Source organism: Abramis brama, assembly GCF_963993115.1.
Source record: "Abramis brama genome assembly, chromosome: 11".
Classification (NCBI taxonomy): domain Eukaryota; kingdom Metazoa; phylum Chordata; class Actinopteri; order Cypriniformes; family Leuciscidae; genus Abramis; species Abramis brama.
Window position 1 is genome coordinate 12876187 of NC_139973.1, and position 20923 is coordinate 12897109.

A 20923-nucleotide genomic window follows, 5' to 3' on the forward strand; every position below is an offset into this window, starting at 1 on the left:
TTTTTTTAGATATACTGCATAAAAGGAAACAAAATAACAAAAATTATCTGATAAAACTGTTCTTTATTTACATGATGATATCATTATACAACATAAGGCAGAGAAAAATAGAAAGTGCAACTTTCAGAAGCCACCCCCAAAATATTTGCTTTTATAAATATCCATTTTCAGGTATCTTACAATCTTTCCTAACTGATCAACAACATATTTAAAATAAAACACCTTCAGTAAAAATTAGTCTTATTATTTATGTTCAGAGTTAAGAAAATGCCATTAAAACTAGCAGTGTCCCATTGTGCCATTCTGTCAATGATGTTTTGATGATCCCGGAATCACAGAATACTTGACCAGAAAGTATCTGGAGTGGTGAAAGGCCAAACCTCAGCCTTGTCATTTCACGCATGTGGTGAACAGCATGGAGAAAAACTTCAGGACGGCATCTCTGGTTAAGGAAAAGAGAATGTAAGGCCTTTTAAAAGATTTCTAACAGACTCAATATTCTAAAGCAGCCAGGTCCAAAAAAGCCTGTGCATGATTACTGCTGTCATTTACCAGATCTACCTATTGCAAAATAATTAATTTATAACAGAATACAAAAAAAAAAAACTACACATTTGTCAATGTCAATCTGTTAATATCTAATACTGTGCAATTCCAGACTAACCTTGCGAAAGGAATGTAAGACAGGCTATACCTATAGAGAAGAAAAATGTTAATTGATAAAAAAAGTATTTTAGTACAATAATAAACACTGGATGCTGTGCTACTGGTTTAAAAATATACTTAAAATATTTAATGCTGTGTCAATGGAAACCTACCATGCAAATGCAAGGACTTGCAGAATGACAAACAGCAGAGTGAGTGCAAAGATCTTCCACTGTGGTACAGAGATTAATGTTAATAAAAAGTTAAAATAATACTGTATTTGATTCAGAGTTGGTTTGAAATATACAATATAGATGGATTAGAACTCACCCAAAAAGCTGCACAGAGTGTGAGAACCAGACATGTCTATAGACCAAAAAATAAAAAGTGGAACTCTTAATACTTGGTCAAAAATACTGTATCTGTAATCAAAATCTGTATATGCTCTAAAGGCTGCACATAAACTAAAATAATATTTTTTTTCTAGTGTATCTGATTTGTTTTTGAGATATGGCAATAAAAAAAATTACTTTCAAAATGAGATGTAGCCTATATCCAAATTAAACAGGATATTTAATGAGAAAACAGAATGCAGCATGACAATTATTAACATTATTATTATCGCCATTCTCCCCTCTTGGTGACATTGTCTAAAAAAGTTAGTTGTTTCAGGTGGAACAACTTTTTTAGTTAAAAGATTACAAGGATAAACCAATTTTAAATGTGCACAGATGAACTGTTTACAATAACACCAAGAACATGCATTAAAAAAAGTTCTTTAAACATATTTGTATACAAAAACAGTATATATTTTCACAATTAGATTCTGATTTTTAGTTTTATATGAGGAAAAAAGGAATAACTCACTATCATAACAACAGTAGCAAAGGCTCTGGTCTTGTCACACATGCGTTTCAGCTGTTTTAATGGTCCCATCAAAAACATTGTGCTGTGGGGGTGGATTCAAATTAAACAGAGAAGTCAGTATTGTCTCAAAGAGAAAATTTAAATAAAATAATACAAAGTTAGTACATTTAACTTGCTATAGCTTGTTGACCGACCTTATTAAGGAGCATATGTTGCCCAATGTGTAAAACACAATGAAGAGAATCAATCCTATTTTGGGAATAAATAGGCAACATACTCCCTGATAAAAGAAAGAAAGAAAAAGCTAGTTATTAATATAATGATACTTAATAGTCACAAAGTTATACCAAATAAAACCAGTTTCTTTCCTAAACTTCTCACTCAAAATACTTGGATGTAGCCTCAGCGAAATGGCATTTCAACGCAATACGCATTCATTCCTGAGAGCAGGTCAAACCGGTGACACAGCCCTGCTTCTAAACATATTTCTCCAACTCATCGCCTATCCCTTCTCACTCAATATAAAGGAAGTTACCTGTGTGTGTAAAATCTCGCTGATAATAAAAATAAGGTTGATTAAAGTTTAAGTCACTGACCAGGATCGTGCACACTACTCCGATGACCATACAGACAAGGAATCCTTTCAGGCGCGACCCCCATCCCAGCGTGGACGCTTCATTCGCCACCTTTAGTCAATGGAACAGACAACTGAGATTTAGGCTACATGTTTTTTTCCCCTTCAAAATAAAAACTTTCAAAATGTGGAGTTGGAATGGAATGTCAATATGTGCAAATTAGCGTCATCTTTTAACGTTTATGTTTTAGTTTAAATATAAAAGATCTTAATGAAGATTTATATCAGAGCAGTTCCTCACCTGCAGTATATTTGTGTTGTCATTGTTTCCATCACGACCACCCAGAACCGCTCTGAGTTTGTCCATGACTGAACATTCAATTCTCTGTATTAAATGAATCAATTCACAATAAATCCCAGAGAATGTGTTGTAACATCGTCCAGCTGGCACTAACTTGACATCACCTGTGCTCACCTTTGCCTTGTGGGCTCCCTTCAATGAACATTATCACATTTTGCTCAAGCACGCCACCTACCTTCTCAAGTGCACTAAAAGTAGTTTAGTATATAGAGTATGGATGATGATAGTCAGTGGTTTTTCGTGTTACTGGAACACGTATTGAGAGACAATTTCTTTCATTCGTCTATCTATCTATCTATCTATCTATCTATCTATCTATCTATCTATCTATCTATCTATCTATCTATCTATCTATCTATCTATCATTAGTTGGGTCTTTGAACTATTCAGAAAGAGAAATATGGAAAAATATGTGAATACCAGCACATCAAATACACTGTAATAGACTAATCAAATATTTTATTGGAAAAAGTTTTGTTTTTAGAAAATGTATTTATCAAGTCAAATTAAATTAATCAATAAATGCATGTGATAAAATACTATAATGTCAAGATTCCACATACAATGGTCATTCCTGTTTTTTTTTCTTCTCCCTTGTCTTTTCCAAAGAATACCATGGAACAAACACAAAAGACTAACTGAGGAATAAACAAACACAAAAGACTAACTGAGGAATTGTAATGGCTGTCAAGAATTGTCAAGAAAATACAAAAGTATCATTATTTGATGACTGAAAAGTGACTTAAAACCCCCCAAATCCTAGGGGCATTAAAACATAATTATTTCAGCATGTAGATCATATAGTACCATTAAAAACAATATGATTAAAATATGATATTCCCTTGAGTGACAACATATAAAATACTGACAAGGCACACAAAGAAAATACTCAAATTTACACAGTAATGTGTCAAAGAGAAAATTATGTAATGCCAACAAATAGTCTACGTAATGACCCAAGAATAATCAATACATCATATTTGATTGACTTAATCCAAACTTGTATAGAAAATAATCAAGTTTTAACTAACTTCTCAGGGGTTGGTCTTGAGGTGCATCAGAGAAATGAAGTGGAAGTGAGATAATGAAATAAAAAGGAATGACCACAAAAAGATAAGACTGTTGTAACTGGAGTGATCATACTGGGAACATGCGAGAGATTTAACACTATGGCTCTTGTGATTTACTCAGAGTCACTCTTGTTGCAATTTGATGAAAAAAATCTTGGAAGGCAAGACTGTCACTGTTTGTCATCTCTCATCTGCTCTTCAGGAAATTAAGACAAAGCTAATATTTAGTGACAATGCCTCGACTGTTACTATCTATCTCTCACTCTCTGTCTCCATATTTATCTTTGGTCTGAGGCCCAAATGAATTGGGATGCAGGGTTGAACGCGTAAAGATGATAAAGACTCATAAAATCTCGTCTTCAGACTCTACTTCCTTGTCCCTTGGTTTCAAAAGCCCCATTTCCATGGGTGGCATCCTCCTCAGTCTGGAACGCACAACACTGGAGGGAGAACAATGAAGGAAAATGAAAAGGAATTCAATAAATCTAACATACAGAAAGGAAATTCCATAAAAAATATGATTTCATATGCAATATACATACACTACAAAAGTTTGGGGTAGGTATGTTTTTTTTATGCTCACCAAGGCTGCATTTATTCGATCAAAAAAACAGAAAAAACAGTAATGTTGTGAAAAATTATTACAATTTAAAATAACTGTTTTCTATTTTAATACATGTAAAAAAGTAATTCATTCCTATGATGGCAAAGCTGAATTTTTAGCAGCCATTAATCCAGTCTTCAGTCTATATGCTGATTTGGTGCTCAAGAAACATTTCTTATTATTGCCAGTGTTGAAAAAGCAGTTGTGCTGCTTAATGTTGTTGTGGAAATGCACATGATAATTTTTTTTTTCATCTTTGATGAATAGAAAGATCAAAAGAGCAGCATTTATTTAAAAATATTAATCTTTTGTAACATGATACTGTAGATGTATTTACTTGTCACTTTTGATCAGTTTAATGCATCCTTGTTGAATAAAAGTATAAAACATTTTTAAAGTACTGACCCTAATCTTTTAAAAAGACATTTTATGTTCCTTTAGATCTAATTTAGGTTTGTGTATTTCATGTTAGAATAAATAGAATATGTTGTGCTCACCATAGAACAGACCAGTACTGTACGGCTACAGTGAACAATGCAAACGCGAGGTGCCAGCAGTAGCATAATGTGACAAACATAACATTGCCATGGTCTGTCAGATCCCATTTCACTTGACTGGGCGGGTACAGCACGAAGCCAATCTAGAAAAATACAAGAAAAAATAGTTAAACAGTGTTGAGTCAAAGGGGCTGTTTACACCTGGCCACTTCATGCGTTTTCTGTGATCGGATAGCTATCTGATCGTGAAAAGACCAGGTGTAAATGCCCGCCAAAACGCATTCGAGACGGATATGAATCAGATCGCTCAAACCACTTCAGGAGGTGGTCTGGGCCGCATTCCAGACGAAACTGGACAAGTGTAAATGCATCTGGTTGTTGAAACCACATATGTAAATTGTACTCCTCCCAAAAATGCTAAAAAAATAAATGTGTGAGAGTGTGTTATAGGCTATATGTAACATTATAGCCAGATATGAGGACGCTACTGCAGTCATATCACCGCAGATGAGAAGCTGAGCATCTATTCATCAAGCCAACGCGCAAACTATCGCAAATCAAAGTGAAAGTAAGTCGCAGACGCTTAACACACAATCATCATCATTAAACGTAAAGAAACTAAATGCTCTTACCAGGGCTGTTACTGCTCTCTCTAATTGCGGTCTTTGATTTTGACATTTTAGCTGATGATCAATAAAATGCAGCTCATATCTGTTGCTTTCAGTGACGTGCACTCCATTAAATCTGCATATAGCGTAGGAATTGAAGATCGGATTTTAATCCGTTTTGCAAAAACACATTTATGTGACCAGGTGTAAATGGAATCGTTTTGATAAATCAGATAGCTATCCGATCTGAGAAAACGCATGAAGTGGCCAGGTGTAAACAGCCCCAAAATGACTTAAATACGCACACATTATGTATGCACTTACGCATGTACACATAGGCACACACACTGACCTGCCAAAACCAGCTGCCCTGCAGTATGGTGAGAGTGGCTCTGAACAGTTCTAGTAGAATATTCCCCCTGTGGAAAACCTCCAAAAGGCAGATGAAAGCTTGTCCAAAGATGGCGTAAAGGAGAAGAGTGTGCACATGGACATCAAGCAGGTCTCTACCATGGAGATGATAAAGGAACAGAAATCCTGCAAGAGGCAGACGTGTACTTTCAATTTTATGTGTTGAATTATCACAAAAACAGAAAATTAGGCATTTCAAGAGTAACAAAGAGTGCTCAATTTAGGTAAAAATTCACACATTCTCTAACATTAAAAATGCATGAAATCAATTTGAAATCAATATACCCTCATTAAAGAAAGCAAGACCCAACAGCATTCGGTCTAAAGCCAAAGGGGCGATGTCTGTGCTGTGGACAGTGAGAGATATGGCCCCTGCGATGGCAAAGAACAGGTACATGGTGGTGTGCTGCCAGTTCATCAGCTGCTCCCAGTGCTGAGTGGAAGAATCATACAGTTGAAACTTGGGCCCACCTGCTAGAAGCTGCTCTGCTAACATACCTGTGTAAATGGCAGAAGAAAAATAAATATAACAAGCAGCAATTACGGGGCCAAGCACCACAGAGGCAGAATGATGAGCTAGAAATCAAGGCAGAAAATGAGTAAAGACATTTGGAGACGATTTTAAAGCCCATAAATACAATCACTTGTAATGTGACCTAATTACTTTTGACCAATAGGTGGAACTGACACCAAATTGATCTGGTGTGGTCAGTGTTGGGTGACACATTTTTTTGTGTGAGATTTTTGGTCAAACTGTTCAGAAGTTACAAGCAAATTTGTTTTAATATATTTCGTGACCACTAGGTGGCACTGTGCCAAAACTGTACAGGTACCCTGAGGTCATGGTTGTCATAACCATAACACACACCAAGTCAGAATATGCTAAAGCGTTGCAGAGATATAGTCTTGCGTCCATTTTGGCGTGCTCTTTGTTAAATTCGCTTGCACGTTATTCAAGAACAGTTTGACAAATCAACTTGATTTCCACATTTTTTTCGCCGTGGTCTGAAGAGTATGAAGTGATGAAGATGAAAAGTTAATAGCATCAACGTAAGTGAAATTTTGGGAAGTTGGTGGAGCTAGAGGGATTGGGTTAGAGACTCCAAAATTACTGTGGTTAATATTCAGACTGTCCACTATCTATGTGCCAAATTTCACAACTTTTTACCATACGGTTCTATGGGCTGCCATAGACTTTAAGAGCGAAAGGAAGAAGAAGAAGAAGAACCAGAACAAGAACAACAACAAAAACAATGGATACAATAGGTGCCTACGCACCTTCGATGCTTGGCCCCTAATAAACATGCTTCCATAAGATTGCTCACGGGGGAGCAAGTTAAGTAAAATAAGGCAAAACAAGCATTAAAAACTAAAAATCAAGATATTTATTTTTTTCAATGACCCCCTCAAGAACTGTATTTTGTCTTTGAAGAATCAGGGTTCCCACTGCTTGAAAAACCTGAATATATGAGGAAGCCATATTATAAAAGTGTGATATTTAGACCTAGAGAAAAATTATGGACAGTTTTATGAATTATACATTTTTCTAGTTAAGCCAAGCTGTAAAATATTTGACTGGCTAGAAGTAGTAGAAAATATTCATCCTTATCCAGTACACATACAACTGGAAAGCACAGATATGCATTTGTATGCACTAGATTTGGTATTTGTTCAAAGGTTACATGCAATTTGAAGGATGGTTTATATATATTTGTGAAGTATTATCTTGGCTCATTTATTTATATTTGTAAAACACAATACATATTTGTAACTCCACTGCATTTTCACTCAAACTGACCTTTGTGCTTGCACATTGCTTTCTGTTTGTTTGCGAGTCGAGTTTTCCTTTGCAAAAGCGGATCGAGTTTGTTTGCGAGTGGAGTTTTCCTTTGCGAAGTAGATTGAGTTTGTTTGCAAAATGCTGGATTTGTTTGTTAAATTATGGCACATAATTCGCTCCATAGAAAACACCATTACACCATTCAGTCAAGTTAATAACCCTATATAGCAAAAAAGAAAGGTTCTTAAAAACAAATTTATTTCTTTGCTGAACTTAAGGTGATTTAAATACACATTTGACAACATTTATTTGTCTACATCTATAATGAAACCACACATTATATTGATGAAGGCATGGCGGCAACTCACCAATAATAGAAAATGATAAAATGACAGCTCCTTCTATGATTTCTATGCGCCGTTGTGTAGCTCGAGATGCAAGTCTGCCCGCACCAGCACTTTTGTTCCTGCGGGTGGCGTACAAAAAGGTCTGCTTCGCGGCCCACCACAGACCAGTGATCAGGAAGAAACTTCCAGGCAATGCATGGCCTTTAAAACTTCCCATGATTTCCTGGAAATAAGAATAACAATTGTATTTATTAATAATAAAGAAATAAAAACTACAAAACCAAAATACCTCATAATGATAATAAGTATATATATATATATATATATATATATATATATATATATATATATATATATATATAGACAAAATTATTGACTTCGTATTGATACGCCATACTTTTTCATCCTCAGGACTGGCATATCAATACAAGATCTCACATTTTACAGGTGTGATATTATATTTGTGTTATTTTGTGATAACATTTTACATTTACAATAATGTCTCATTAGTTAATGTATTAACTAACATTGAACAAAATATTTGTTACAGTATTTATTAATCTTTGTTAATGTTAGTCAGAAATACAGCTGTTCATTGTTTGTTCATGTTAGTTCACAGTGCATTAACAAATGTTAACAAACACAACTTTTGAATTTAATAATGAATTAGTAAATGTTCAAATTAACATTAATTTAGATTAAAAAATGCTGTAGAAGTCTTGTTCATTCTTAATTCATCTTAACTAAAGTAGTTTTGTAGTTACACTAATGTTAACTAATGAAACCTTATTGTAAAGTATAAACAGATTTTGTTATGCCAGGATGTCATATAAATGTATTGCCTTCCTGAACAAACAATTCCACACACTATATTTAGCAATGAGTTATATTAAATGTGCAATGCGAGGATAGATTTTAAAGCCTAAAACCAAGCCAAATCACAAAGTCTACACTGTTAATCTTGGAAGTATAAAACTACAAAAAGCAGGCTAAATGGCAAGTTGATTTGTACTTGACTGAACGTTAATTTTGTGTTTAACATTTAACTTTAACGATCAATGAAGTCAATTAAATTTTTTATCAGTAAAAGTAATCAAAGCAGTACATAATTATAGGAATGGCAAGCCATGTTCCTCCTTTTCTCTTGTAGAGGATGATTTCTGAGTAATATTTAATCAACAGGCTGATCAGTACTTGGCCTCAATGTCATTCAAGTCCCATGACAATCAAAAGGAAGGTGGTCATCACTGCCATTATCAGATGTGTGAGTGTCTAATCAGTGTGTCCATGAGACCAAGACCTTTTATCAGATAAAAGTATGCTGTTTACAATTGCTTTCAGAAAGAAATCTGAATTCAAACACATGAAAAGGAGGCTATGCAATTATACTGCATAGACTTTATGCATCCGCAATGCATATTTCAACAGAGGGTCTCAAATGTTGTTCTTAAAATTACATTTCTGTCATCATTTTCTCACCCTCATGTTGTTCCAAACCAATTCACCTTTTGAGAGTAAGGAAAGAAATTCATACAGGCATGGGGGTGAGAACATTTTTATTTTATTATGCACTATATGACTATATGAAAATCAAGGCAATGAGTAGCATCTCTGCAGCTTTGATCTAAACACACTGTTTTTCAGGATGCTCTGCTGTTACCATAGAGACAAACTAAAGCTTTGAGAGTCTCTCCAGTGAAGAGGCCTGATCCTTTCATGTATTTATGACAACATAAGAACGACATTATTTGGAATTGTACATAAAAACAAAGTCATTTTTGTCTGAACCAAAAAAAAAAAAAAGAAAAAAAAAAAAAAATAGAAACCGCAGTGCACTTTTAGGCTACACACACACACACACACACACACACACAATAGGATCTAAAAATACATGGCATAATAGCTTATCCAGCAGGTTTCACGAAAAGATGACAAAAACAAATAGGCTTTTTAAAATAGTTTAAAACGTTACCTGAAAAACGATTCAGTACACCGTAATGGCTTTAACAACTTTTACCTATTAATATTTATTGGATAAAGGTCTCTGTGATTTCACTTTTTATTGGGCTTAAGAGAAAAAGCCTTCTGTGTCCGTTATTTCATTAAGAAACAAAAGTGGAAATAATAACTTCATTTAGGCACAGTAAGTGGTCTGAAATATGATTTAAGAGTTCTTACCTTATCGACTGACCAAATAATTAGGATAGTCTTGAAAAAAATAAGAAGGAACCTCACAGTCGACGTTTTTCTCGAGTGTCTGCATTTGATGCTGTAACAGTTCACTAAAAATGTTCAAACATCCTCACACGGTTAATTTTAGTCCCTCTTGACCATCATTGCTTTTGTTCCATCAGAAATTGACGTATCGACTTCTTTTCCACTTTTCCAGCTGTTTCGCAACCAGATTTGTGGGGTTTATCTTTTTCAGAGCGTCTTCCTAAGGGAACCTCCCATTCCATCAACGATTCGTTCATGAAACCACTAAACGTCATTGTTTTCGAATTTGATTGGTTAGTTCACCTGTCAATCAACACTTGGTCTCTTTTCCACGTGTGCATTTTTTCTCAGACCGAAATTTGAGTCCAGTGGTTTAAGAACTAAAAGTAGGCTAGTTATTACAAATGTATAAGTGTATTATTATTATTTTGCTATGTTTTTACGGTTTTTACATATTTTGAAAACCTTGACAAATCAAATATTGTGAATAGACAGACCACAATTCGCGGTAAAATTTGGTAGGCTACTTTGCAAGAAAATATAATAGGCTACGCTTGCTAAACACTAACGTTTTACTAATGCTTTGGTACAAAAGTTGAATAATATTTTGCTGACATACTGTTTTATAAGAACAGTATTCACAGAGTTTAATTGGTTTTTTACAGTTATTGTTTCTTTTATAATTGCACAGTAGGGCGGGACAGCCTACGTGCACAAAGGCACGGTCCCTCGAGGAAACGGAGAGAAGAACATCTCATCTGTATATTCATTATTTATTTCACAGTTTATAACGTGGCACTCACTTACATAGAAATTGAATGCATATAATCTAAATAACATCCTACCAAATCTATAAATTCAATCTGTTTTGTAAAAACAAAGTAATGACACATACAAACAATAATGTCAAAATAACAGCACTATATAAAAACTTTGCAACAATATAGGCTATGGGATTTCTTAATTTGTGTGAATTCTTAAATTCAATTTTAATTAAAAGTATGGTTGTACAAACAACATATTCTACATCATTGGAGCTTATATTTACATTTCTGATCATCAGAAACATCACAATACATTGGACAGAGTCTGCCTTTGAATTTGGGATGTACGTTAATGGGTAATGCAGATGTGCATTTTGTGCAAAACACAAAAGTGGAGAGATGGAAAAAGTGAAAACAAAAAGGTCATACATTTAGCATCCACAGTTTTCAGCCTAGTCAAATATGTCCTCATGACACCACAGAGGAAAATAAGCAAGAAAGACAGAAAAGGAGGGTAAGGAATGTATAGAGCTGAGGCTCTTGAGAGTCATATAAAGATGCGCATCCAATACTCATATATCTTAGACAGCGTGTGCAAGTAACAGATCATATAATCATGCAGGATTGCTACACACACTCGCCTGTACTTAATTTAAGTCTTAAACCCATGCCTCCACCCATGCAGAGATGATGGTCTTGTTTTGTTTTTATTTACATTTAAACACACTAAATCAGCAAGACCAGTAAGACCAGCAGGCAGACATGGAAAGTGAAGAAATGTGGACATTGTCAGGGAAACTGGACGGGAGCAGACATGGTCACATGAACTCGACAGGTGGGACATGACTGTCTCTGCCAAAGCCTTTATTGTGGAAAAAGGTGCTTCAGAATATTAAAATATTCTTCCCACTGAAAAAATAAAAAGCTTCTTCCATGGCATCACTGAAGAAACCCATTGAAACCTTTATTTTTAATTAAATGCTTAGAATATTTTGTTGTTGTTGATTTTTTGACAAATATACAGTACATTACTAAAACAAATAGACTGGTAGTGTGTGACATAAATGCTATAAAACAATGTTAAATGAAATGTTTATTCTCTGTTTATAAGTTTATTCTCCACCAAAGAAAAGACTTGAACTTTTTTTTATATATAAATATTTACCCATAACATTTTCTATGACTGAGCAGTTTACAAGAGCCATAACGGAGGCATGATGGAACCTGCATGACAACTGCATGCATGAAAAACTGATCTGTTGACCCTTGAGGGGCAAAACCGTGGCCCACCATTGATTTCCATTACAGTGGTGAGATTAGCCACCAGCTTATTTCCAGCATGTGCATTTAACAAGCTACTGTATCTTCACAACTGCAACTCCTGATCTGCAAATTCAGGATACCAGTTTCAGCATCCATAATTCATCCAGTCTAGCACCAAAATAACCCTAATCGTTTATATTCACAGCTTAGTTTTCTATCCAAAATTGCTGTATATTATTCACTGAAAAATAAAATTTGATTGAAAGTTCACTAATACGCATAACCATATTATGGTTCATATTATTATAACTAAAGAAAAATGACAAAAAGTATTTAAGACATTTGTAATATTGTATTGTATTGTACATCTTGTAATATTTAAATGTAAATGACTTGGAATAAAAAAAAAAAAAAGGTATCTAATTCTTTGATTTGTCCTCCAAACAAGAGATCACAAGGTTAATTTTTAAGCAAAAGTACTGTGGAGATAAACACAAACAAAAATTGACAATTTCAAATGAACATGATTTTTGATAATACACTGAGTGATTACTGTTTAGTTGAACTACTATTGGTACCATGGTATATTTCACTGGAAACAATCAACGCTGTCTGCGTAAAGACAGTTGACGACGGGGCAAGTGATATTCCTCTTGTCCAGGGCAGAACGGTGTCTCCTTCCCTCGTTCACACGCGGGTGCAGAACTCCCACTACGTGGACGTGGACGCTGCTCTGGCCATTTTGCCTGCCCAATCTACAACCAGAGACAGAATATTCAGTGTCACAGCTGATACAAGAGCAGCAAGTAACAAGATAAACATGCATGCAAGGAGGAATTTTGAAAACGCTCATTTGGTGTCACGCGTAAACCTCTATATCCATTAACCCACCGCTTCAATTAACATGGGGTGTCTGGACTCCACACACTAATGAGGTTACACTTTGAACCCCACCTGCATGTTGAGGAGGAGGGAACACATGCGAGATAATGATCAAGTGCTATGGGTGTGCTGTACAAATGTTGTTGGGATGGATTTGGTGCTGTTAGCAGGCAACAGAGGAGAGAATTGATGCAGGATGTGTTTACCTTTTTATGAGAATGATGGCTGCAGTGAAGCTCTTGGATGCCACCCCTTCCATTCCGTAGTTCTTCATGGCAAACAAGAGATATGCTATCTGCATTACCCTACAAATAAAGCAGCCAAAATCATTTTAAAATATAATTATTATAGGGCACTGATGCACTTTGTCTAATACATGTATATAACTGTACTGTATTGCAGACTAACACTATACCGTTAAAAAAAATGGATTTGATCAAAAACAGTAAAAAGAGTTATATTGTGAAATATTGTTACAATCTAAAATAACTATTTTGTATCTGAATATATTTTTAAAATGTAATTTATTTCTGGCAAAGTTGAATTTTGAATAGATAGCCATTACTCCAGTCTTCAGTGTCACATGATCCTTCAGAAATCTTTATAATATGCTTATTTGGTAGAAACATCTCTTCTTATGTTCAAAATATTTTAATGCTTAATATGTTTGTGGAAACCGTGATACTTTCTTTTTCAGGATTCTTTGATGAATAGAAAGTTCAAAAGAACAGGATTTATTTGAGATAAAAATCTTTTGTAACACTATAAATGTGTGTCTGTCACTTTTGATGAATTAAATGTAATTTAAAAAAAATCAGAAATCAATAAAAAAAATCTTACTGACTCCAAACTTTTAAACAGTACAGTTAAGTATATTAGGCTATATAAGCCAAACAATAAAGATGTTAGTTAGTTAGTTGTATCAACAAAATAACTAAAATATCCAACTTCATTAAACTAATGTTAACTTAATATTTTAAGTCAAGCACAAACACATACTTTTTTAAGTTGAAACAACACACAGCAGTATTATTTTTTTTACAATGTGTATGTCATTGTTATGTTGTTGTTGTCACCCAGATCCTTTTCCTATTTAGCACCAAAACTTTGGAACAGTCTTCCTAACATTGTCCGGGAAGCAGACACTCTGTCAGTTCAAAGCTAGACTAAAAACACTTCTCTTTGGCCTAGCATACACATAACACATTATAGACTATCATTCAATGTTTGGCTGCATAGATTAGGTCAACCCGGAACCGGGAACACTTCCCATAAATCCTGATGTACTCGTTACATCATAAGAAGAATGGCGTCTACGCTAATATTAGTCTCTCTATTTTTCCTGAGGTTTACCGCAGTCCGCCGGATCCAGGCCGTATCCAGATCTGATGAAGGACCTGCACCTGGACGCGACGACAATGCAGTCCTGAAGTGTCAACTAGTCTCTCTCCTGTGAAGGCCTTACTCCCCTCCCTTTACCTCTCTACAGATAAAGCGTTGTCAGGATAATTCCGGTTCGCGTGGCTACGCGGAAGCAATACAAATTCTGGTATGTTGTCTGGTAGTGTTCTCACAGGTTCGCGTTTTTAAAGTTTGCGCAGAGAGAACTTAAGAGTTTTCTGTTAAAATGGTGCCGTGTTAGCGCCCCCAAAATTAATAACTAATGATCGTTGCGACGGAAAGTGAATCAATCAAACTAACTTTAGCTAGACAATAACTTTATTCTAGAGCTGCTATAAAGCCAAAACAATCTCTGTTACTTTAATTTCCTATTATCAATGTAAAGCCGCTTTGGAACAATCAACATTGTTAAAAGCGCTATATAAATGAAGATGACTTGACTTGACTTGACAGCCAGAGCACAGTCTGCAAAGCATCATGAGAGACAGCGTTAAATTACCTCATGTCTCAAACACATATCTTTACAATAATAATGAACATAAACAACTTAGAGCTCTGACTTGTACCACCTGAATGCTGCAGATTAATTTTGGTGCTGATAGTGTCGCCATAGAAACACGTGAACATCTCCTGGTAGAATGTCACGGGTTGTTTTGGTTCAGGAGGAACTGTAAAAGGGGGCTGCTGTTTGTTTGTGGTGCTCAGTGACTGTTTGTCTACAGGTGCTTCTCAGACGGAAGGCTGCATCCCAGTGAGGCTGTGTCCTAGTCCAGTCCTTCGGAGTCCACCTCACTATCAAAGGCGATCACCTTCAAAATGAGCCGAATGAAGGATGCGAAATGAAGATTGCCTTCCAAGGATCCTTTAAACTGAAACATCCTTTGACAGAGTTTGATGACGTGGTATGAGATATGCAGCCTTCAGAGGATGAATTGAGATGAATTGAATCTTCTGATTGAGAAGATTGACAGGCAGGTACGGACTGAATGCAAAGATTGGATGAAAATTTTTTTTCGTCCTTCCACAGAAGATGTATGTACATTTTTTATATTTAGACCACTTCTATTAATGATTGCTATCGGGATGTGAAGAGAGTTTCAACCTGTATAACAAAAAGTGTTTCTGAAAAAAATTATATCTGCCTTAATGTCACGTTTCTTTTTATGTGTGGACTTTCTGTTTATATTTTTGATCAGTTCCTGTGTTCATTTGTTCTGTTTCCCGCCACTCCTTTGTTTCTATGGTTACTGTCATTATGAGTTCATTTGTCCCAGCTATGTCTGATTAATTATCTCGTTTTTGTTTACTATTTAAGATGCACCCTTGCTTTCAGTATTTGTCGGGTCTCTGTTGTGTTAGTGTGCTTTCTCTCAGTGTGTTCCAGAGAGTTATTATTAAAGTTTGAGTTTGCAGCTTTAATTGGTGTCTTCAGTCTGTTCCTGAGATAACCACACTGTGACAGAAGACTGGACCATTAAAATGGATATAGCAGTGCAGTTTGCTGCTTTGGCATGAAAGAGTCTCAACTTTGTAGATTACTCTGTGGAGTTCTGCTGTCTTGCCATCCTCTATCCCTATGATGACGAGACCCTCAGAACTCTATTGGATCCGGGACAACTACTACCACCCAGTTGAACTCCCAGACAGCTGGAAGACATGTACCCCCGATCCAGAAAACAGCCGACTCCAGAGCCTCGTTCCGTTATGGCCGCCGTTCCCGAGTCTTGTCCCGTCATGGCCACCATGGAGCCCTCTGCCAAGATGGCGGCCGCCGCGCCAGAGTCTCGAGTCTCCAGTCCCCGTCCAGGGCCCAGAGTGGCCTTCAGTCTCTGAGCTCAGCCCAGAGGTGGCTCCAGTCCCTGAGTCCTCTCCAGCCCAGAAACCCATAGCTCTCCGCGGGAAAATTTTAGGGAGGGGGCTATACGTCCCTGGCCATAGTGGCCGAGCCTGGCTACATCGGCAAGGCCACGAAGGCCGATCCGCCCTGGTCTCCCGAGCTGCTGGCTCCGCCCTGGTCTCCCGAGCTGCTGGCTCCACCCTGGTCTCCCGAGCTGCCGGCTCCACCCTGGTCTCCCGAGCTGCCGGTGCCCTGAACTGCCGGTGCTGCCCTAGTGGCTGTCTGTTAACCATAAGCTGCCCCTGGACAGCCTCCAGGGCTCCCACCTCAGTCTGTGGCGTGAGGATGTACCTTTTGTGGAGTAGTGTCACAATTCAGTTTGGGTGTGGACTTTCTGTTTGTATTTCTGTTTGTATCAGTTCCTGTGTTCATTTGTTTCCAACCACTCCTTTGTTTCTATGGTCACTGTCATTAGTTCACTTGTCCCAGCTGTGTCTGATTAATTATCTTGTTTCTAATTGCTATTTAAGATGCACCCTTGCTTTCAGTCTTTGTCTGGTCTCCGTTGCGTTAATGTGTTTTCCCTGCCTGTCAGCTTGTTCCAGAGAGTTATTAAAGTTTAAGTAAACTTTGCATCTTTAATCTGAGTCTTCAGTCTGTTCCTGAGAACCACACTGTGACACTTAGTGGTTTGGACCTTGTTTTGGCGGGTATGCTGTTTTCACATTAAGTATGACAGTTTCAAAACCTTTTTGGTCCATTGTATGTGACGTATGATCTGGCCTCTTACCCACCATTGATATCACCTTCTGGTTGTGGAAACGCAGCCTCTTCTCTAAGCACTCGGAGAGCTCTGGAATGGTGGTGATGTGACATTCAGGTCCCCCTGCTTTGGTCCGGCTGTTTTCGTCTGAAGACACACGGCGGGCACGAGGGTGAGAGCGCATCTCCTTCTCCTCACGGCTCTTTAGGTGGGCAGAGGCCATGTTGTTAGCATGGAGATGGTTCAACTGCATGGCTTCTAGCTGAGACTTTTCAGTACAGAAACCAAGACAGAAAGAAAGGGAGAAAAACCATGATGTATGAATGGGATAGGAAGTGATAAGCTACATATTCAAATAATCAGAAACTTTAAAAGCTAATTTAATAATGCTTTCATTAATGATTATTGTTTGTTTGCACATTTTGAAGTGGTGTGTATGTGTGTGTGTATCTTATTAGACAATGTGCAGAAGGTTAACATATATTGCATGCACGTGGGCTTAAATGTAATATTGCAAGCACAAGGGCTGCCTTAAATTTAGTACAATCAACTTGTATGTTAAGGTCATTTTAACTTATAAAAAAGTTGAAAATTGCTTAACTTATTTTGAGTTAAAGCAATGTACAACATACGTTGTCATAACTTATTGATAATATAATTTTTTACAGTGATTACATTTAAATTCAGAACAAAATTTAGATTCAAATCCAGATGTAAATGATGTCCACTCTTAGTTTTTATAAAAGTTAGTGGGAATAAATTACATTTATGAAATGACAAACCACGCTGCACAAAGTGCCATATCAAGTAACAAGTCGGCCTCAAATTTATTTTCTTTACGTAACATTTATTTACTGTTTACGTAAATTAGGATATTTAAATCTAACTACATGCAGGAAAAAGTGAAGGATATTCCACTTAAATAATAGGTTCTGGTTTAAATCTATCTGGCTCACCAGCAAAACATGTGTTCTTTTTAGAATACTTTGCTGTCATTGCAGATCATTAATTTTCATCTGTTTTTATTTTAAATTAGCAGTAATCCAGACAGCCATCACACATTTTCTTTTAACATTCTTCTCTCCTGACTTTTGGTATAAACACAGTCTTGCTGTACATTGTTTACTTAAGGAGGCTGTGAGGCATGAGAAAGAGCGTGTGATCCACTGATTTGTGGGGGAAGAAAACAAATTTCTGCTGGGTCCCCACCTCTAATCAGAGCACACTTTCTTGTTTTCACAGAGGTTCTCTTCCAAAACCCATTATGCAATATTTTGTCCAGCTTTGTTTTCAAGATCGACTGCATGTCAAAACACAGTGAAAATCCTGCCATAAGCCATAATCACACAAAAATAGTCCCCAATTGAACTTCTAGACTGGACTTTGTCAATGGATTCACTTGCTCCCAGAAGCATTAAAGAAATAAGGTGTGAGGCTGCATTACAGTGATTTTACCATGATTTGGGTTGCTCTTATTTTATATTTATGGTAAAATCACTAGCTTACTCCTTTTAAAAAATGGCACCAACAACACTATCGTCACCTTCCTAAAATAATTGCCCAAGTAATTTTTTCAGGTTCTCAGAAAACACAAAAAACTGAACCTAACTTCAGAGGTTGAGTAGGTTTTCGTTCTTCTTGATGCAGCTGCCATCTTGAAAAGCTTGTAAAATTGCCTAAGTCTCATTGTCTTTTGACTTAGGCAAAATAAAATGGCCTAAGTCTCACTCTTGACACAGGCCATTATACTACAGGGGTAGAACTGCATGATCTGTTCAACTGAGGACGTGGGCGATTTTACCAGAGGTGGCCAGCATCATGAGGAGATGACTTATGCAAAAATATCATTTTTGTAAAAAAATGACTTAGGCAATTATTTTAGGAAGGTGACACTATGATAAAATACACCAGTATAATGATTCTAAACAATATAATTTTTATAATTATATAAAAAAAATCATTAGTATAAAAATAAAGTTAATCATTATAAATAATATTACATTTGTGTGTTACATTTGTATTATTTTTATACTATACATTTATAATTATAAAATATGTAGGCCTATAGTTTATGGTTATGTTTATGTTTATGTTTATGTTATGTTATGTTATGTTATGTTATGTTATGTTATGTTTTATGTTATGTTTTATGTTATGTTATGTTATGTTATGTTATGTTATGTTATGTTATGTTATGTACCTTATTTTTAATGTAAGAGCGGGCACGGCCATACTGTATGTAAATTGAATGTGTTTGGCTTCCGGTCTCATTCATTTCCAGTTCCTTTTAGCTGTACAAAACAGCTGCTTGATATTGAAAATTATTATTTTTCATCATATTATTCTAATGTATTGTCGTAATTACAAACACACTGGTTCTATATATATATATATATATATATATATAGAACCAGTGTGTTTGTAATTACGACAATACATTATATATAATATTATATAATATATATTATATATATAATAATATATAATATTTTTTTTTTTTTTTTTTTTTTTTTTTTTGGTTGTAGTAACATTTACAATTAGTTTGGTTATTCTGTGTTGACTGTAGTTACTGTGTTTGTATTGACAAAATTTAAAAAAAGTTATCTCAAAATTTGGAAGTTAAACCCCCAAAAAAGTCAATGCAAAAAAGAAACAAAATATAATGAACTGAGAATGTATACAGTGGCTAATGGATCATGAGTCTTGCACATTCACATAAAGTACCTTATTGCAAAATAAGATGGATGTTGTATTTATAAAAATAAGTTAAATTAAATAACATTCAATAATATTCAACAATATTCCCGCAAAGAGATATAGTTAATAATCCTAACAGTTGGCTCATTTTACAATGACTTTGAACATTTCAAATCAGAATTTAAAGTTGAAACTATCCATTTCATACCAAAATCCAATGTGGGAATTGTTTAGTAACATAGGCTTCATTCATGAGCAATCCCATTCCCTTAACATGATTCCACATGTGTGATCACTACCTTACCATGCAGGGCAAAGAGGCACGGCGGTCAGCTCTGTTTCGAGAGGGCCTCCTGAAGCTCCTCTTTCTTTCTTTGTCGTGCTCCTCCCCGTGCCCCCAGTAACTGCTCATCCACTTGGTGAAGTTCCCATCATCGTCCTCCTCATTGTCCATAAGAAGGGCGGGAAGCAGCCGAAGAGACAGCGTGAGAGCTGGTGTGTGGAGCTCTCTGTGAGGCTCCTGTCTCCTGGAAAGAAAAAACGGAGCAGGGTGCAGCCGGCGTAATAAGATGATCCAGCTGGGTCAGACGTGGCTGCTTTTCCTGCTGCTGCTGATGTTGTCCTGGAGCTTCTCAGGAACTCTTTCGTTGAAGGCAATGTGCGGTCCAGACTCCAGACTGTAGACGATAGGCTGGGCTTGGCTTTGTGGTTGGTTGAAATTAGATTCCTCCAGTTAGGTGCTCACAGTGTGTGGGTGTAATTGCTCTGAGCCGTACCCAAAATATGCATGCACAGCTTTTTGTCGAAGTCTTTAAATAAGTGAATCCTCTGTAATCTATTTAACATGAGAGAGGGAGGGGACTATAGTATAAGGGCGGGAGAGAGGTAAAGCTAGGGAGAGAGTGAGATGGACAGAAACAGAGAGAGAGAGAGAGGATGGTGTTTTTTGGGTTGGTGCTCTGCTTTTAATCTTTCCATTACAGAGCAATGGGCCTGAGGGTGGGATGGTGGGAGTTAGTCACACACACTCTGTGCAACTCCAATTCTCCCATACTTTCCACTCAATGAGCACATCAAACCTGTCAATAATTATGGACTGCAGCAGGCGAGAACCAGCATGTGTTATGAGAGTCGGTGTGATCATGTATACTTATACTGTCTGACAATGAGTAAAGTAAGATTACCAATCAGTGCAGAATGGCATCTATCGAGTGCGATGGCTAGACTTTGTTCTGATCATGACAAATGCTTTGTGGTATAACCATTGGGGAAGTAATGTGGGTTGTATTGCAGCAATTTAATCAACAAACCAAAAGATGATATGGTAACACTTCA

The 20923-nt window shown here is 36.4% G+C and overlaps 3 protein-coding genes across 3 annotated transcripts; all 3 read right to left on the reverse strand.

The window, feature by feature from the left end:
* Nucleotides 1-45: 45 nt before the first annotated feature.
* On the reverse strand, nucleotides 46-2584 carry sft2d2a (SFT2 domain containing 2a). Its single transcript, XM_084129912.1, has 9 exons — nucleotides 2562-2584; nucleotides 2388-2471; nucleotides 2109-2198; nucleotides 1707-1792; nucleotides 1513-1594; nucleotides 976-1011; nucleotides 819-877; nucleotides 665-694; nucleotides 46-442 (listed from the first exon to the last, which is right to left on the reverse strand). Exons 2-9 carry the CDS (start codon nucleotides 2451-2453, stop codon nucleotides 391-393), a joined length of 501 nt encoding a protein of 166 aa, XP_083986038.1. The 5' UTR covers nucleotides 2454-2471; nucleotides 2562-2584; the 3' UTR covers nucleotides 46-390.
* Nucleotides 2585-2890: 306 nt separating this feature from the next.
* tmem45a (transmembrane protein 45a) lies at nucleotides 2891-10224 on the reverse strand. Its single transcript, XM_084129982.1, has 6 exons — nucleotides 9943-10224; nucleotides 7786-7987; nucleotides 5923-6135; nucleotides 5579-5763; nucleotides 4619-4761; nucleotides 2891-3957 (listed from the first exon to the last, which is right to left on the reverse strand). Exons 2-6 carry the CDS (start codon nucleotides 7979-7981, stop codon nucleotides 3861-3863), a joined length of 834 nt encoding a protein of 277 aa, XP_083986108.1. The 5' UTR covers nucleotides 7982-7987; nucleotides 9943-10224; the 3' UTR covers nucleotides 2891-3860.
* A 514-nt stretch (nucleotides 10225-10738) lies between these two features.
* On the reverse strand, nucleotides 10739-20567 carry lnp1 (leukemia NUP98 fusion partner 1). Its single transcript, XM_084129930.1, has 4 exons — nucleotides 19893-20567; nucleotides 16923-17159; nucleotides 13097-13195; nucleotides 10739-12763 (listed from the first exon to the last, which is right to left on the reverse strand). Exons 1-4 carry the CDS (start codon nucleotides 20040-20042, stop codon nucleotides 12611-12613), a joined length of 639 nt encoding a protein of 212 aa, XP_083986056.1. The 5' UTR covers nucleotides 20043-20567; the 3' UTR covers nucleotides 10739-12610.
* Nucleotides 20568-20923: the final 356 nt, after the last annotated feature.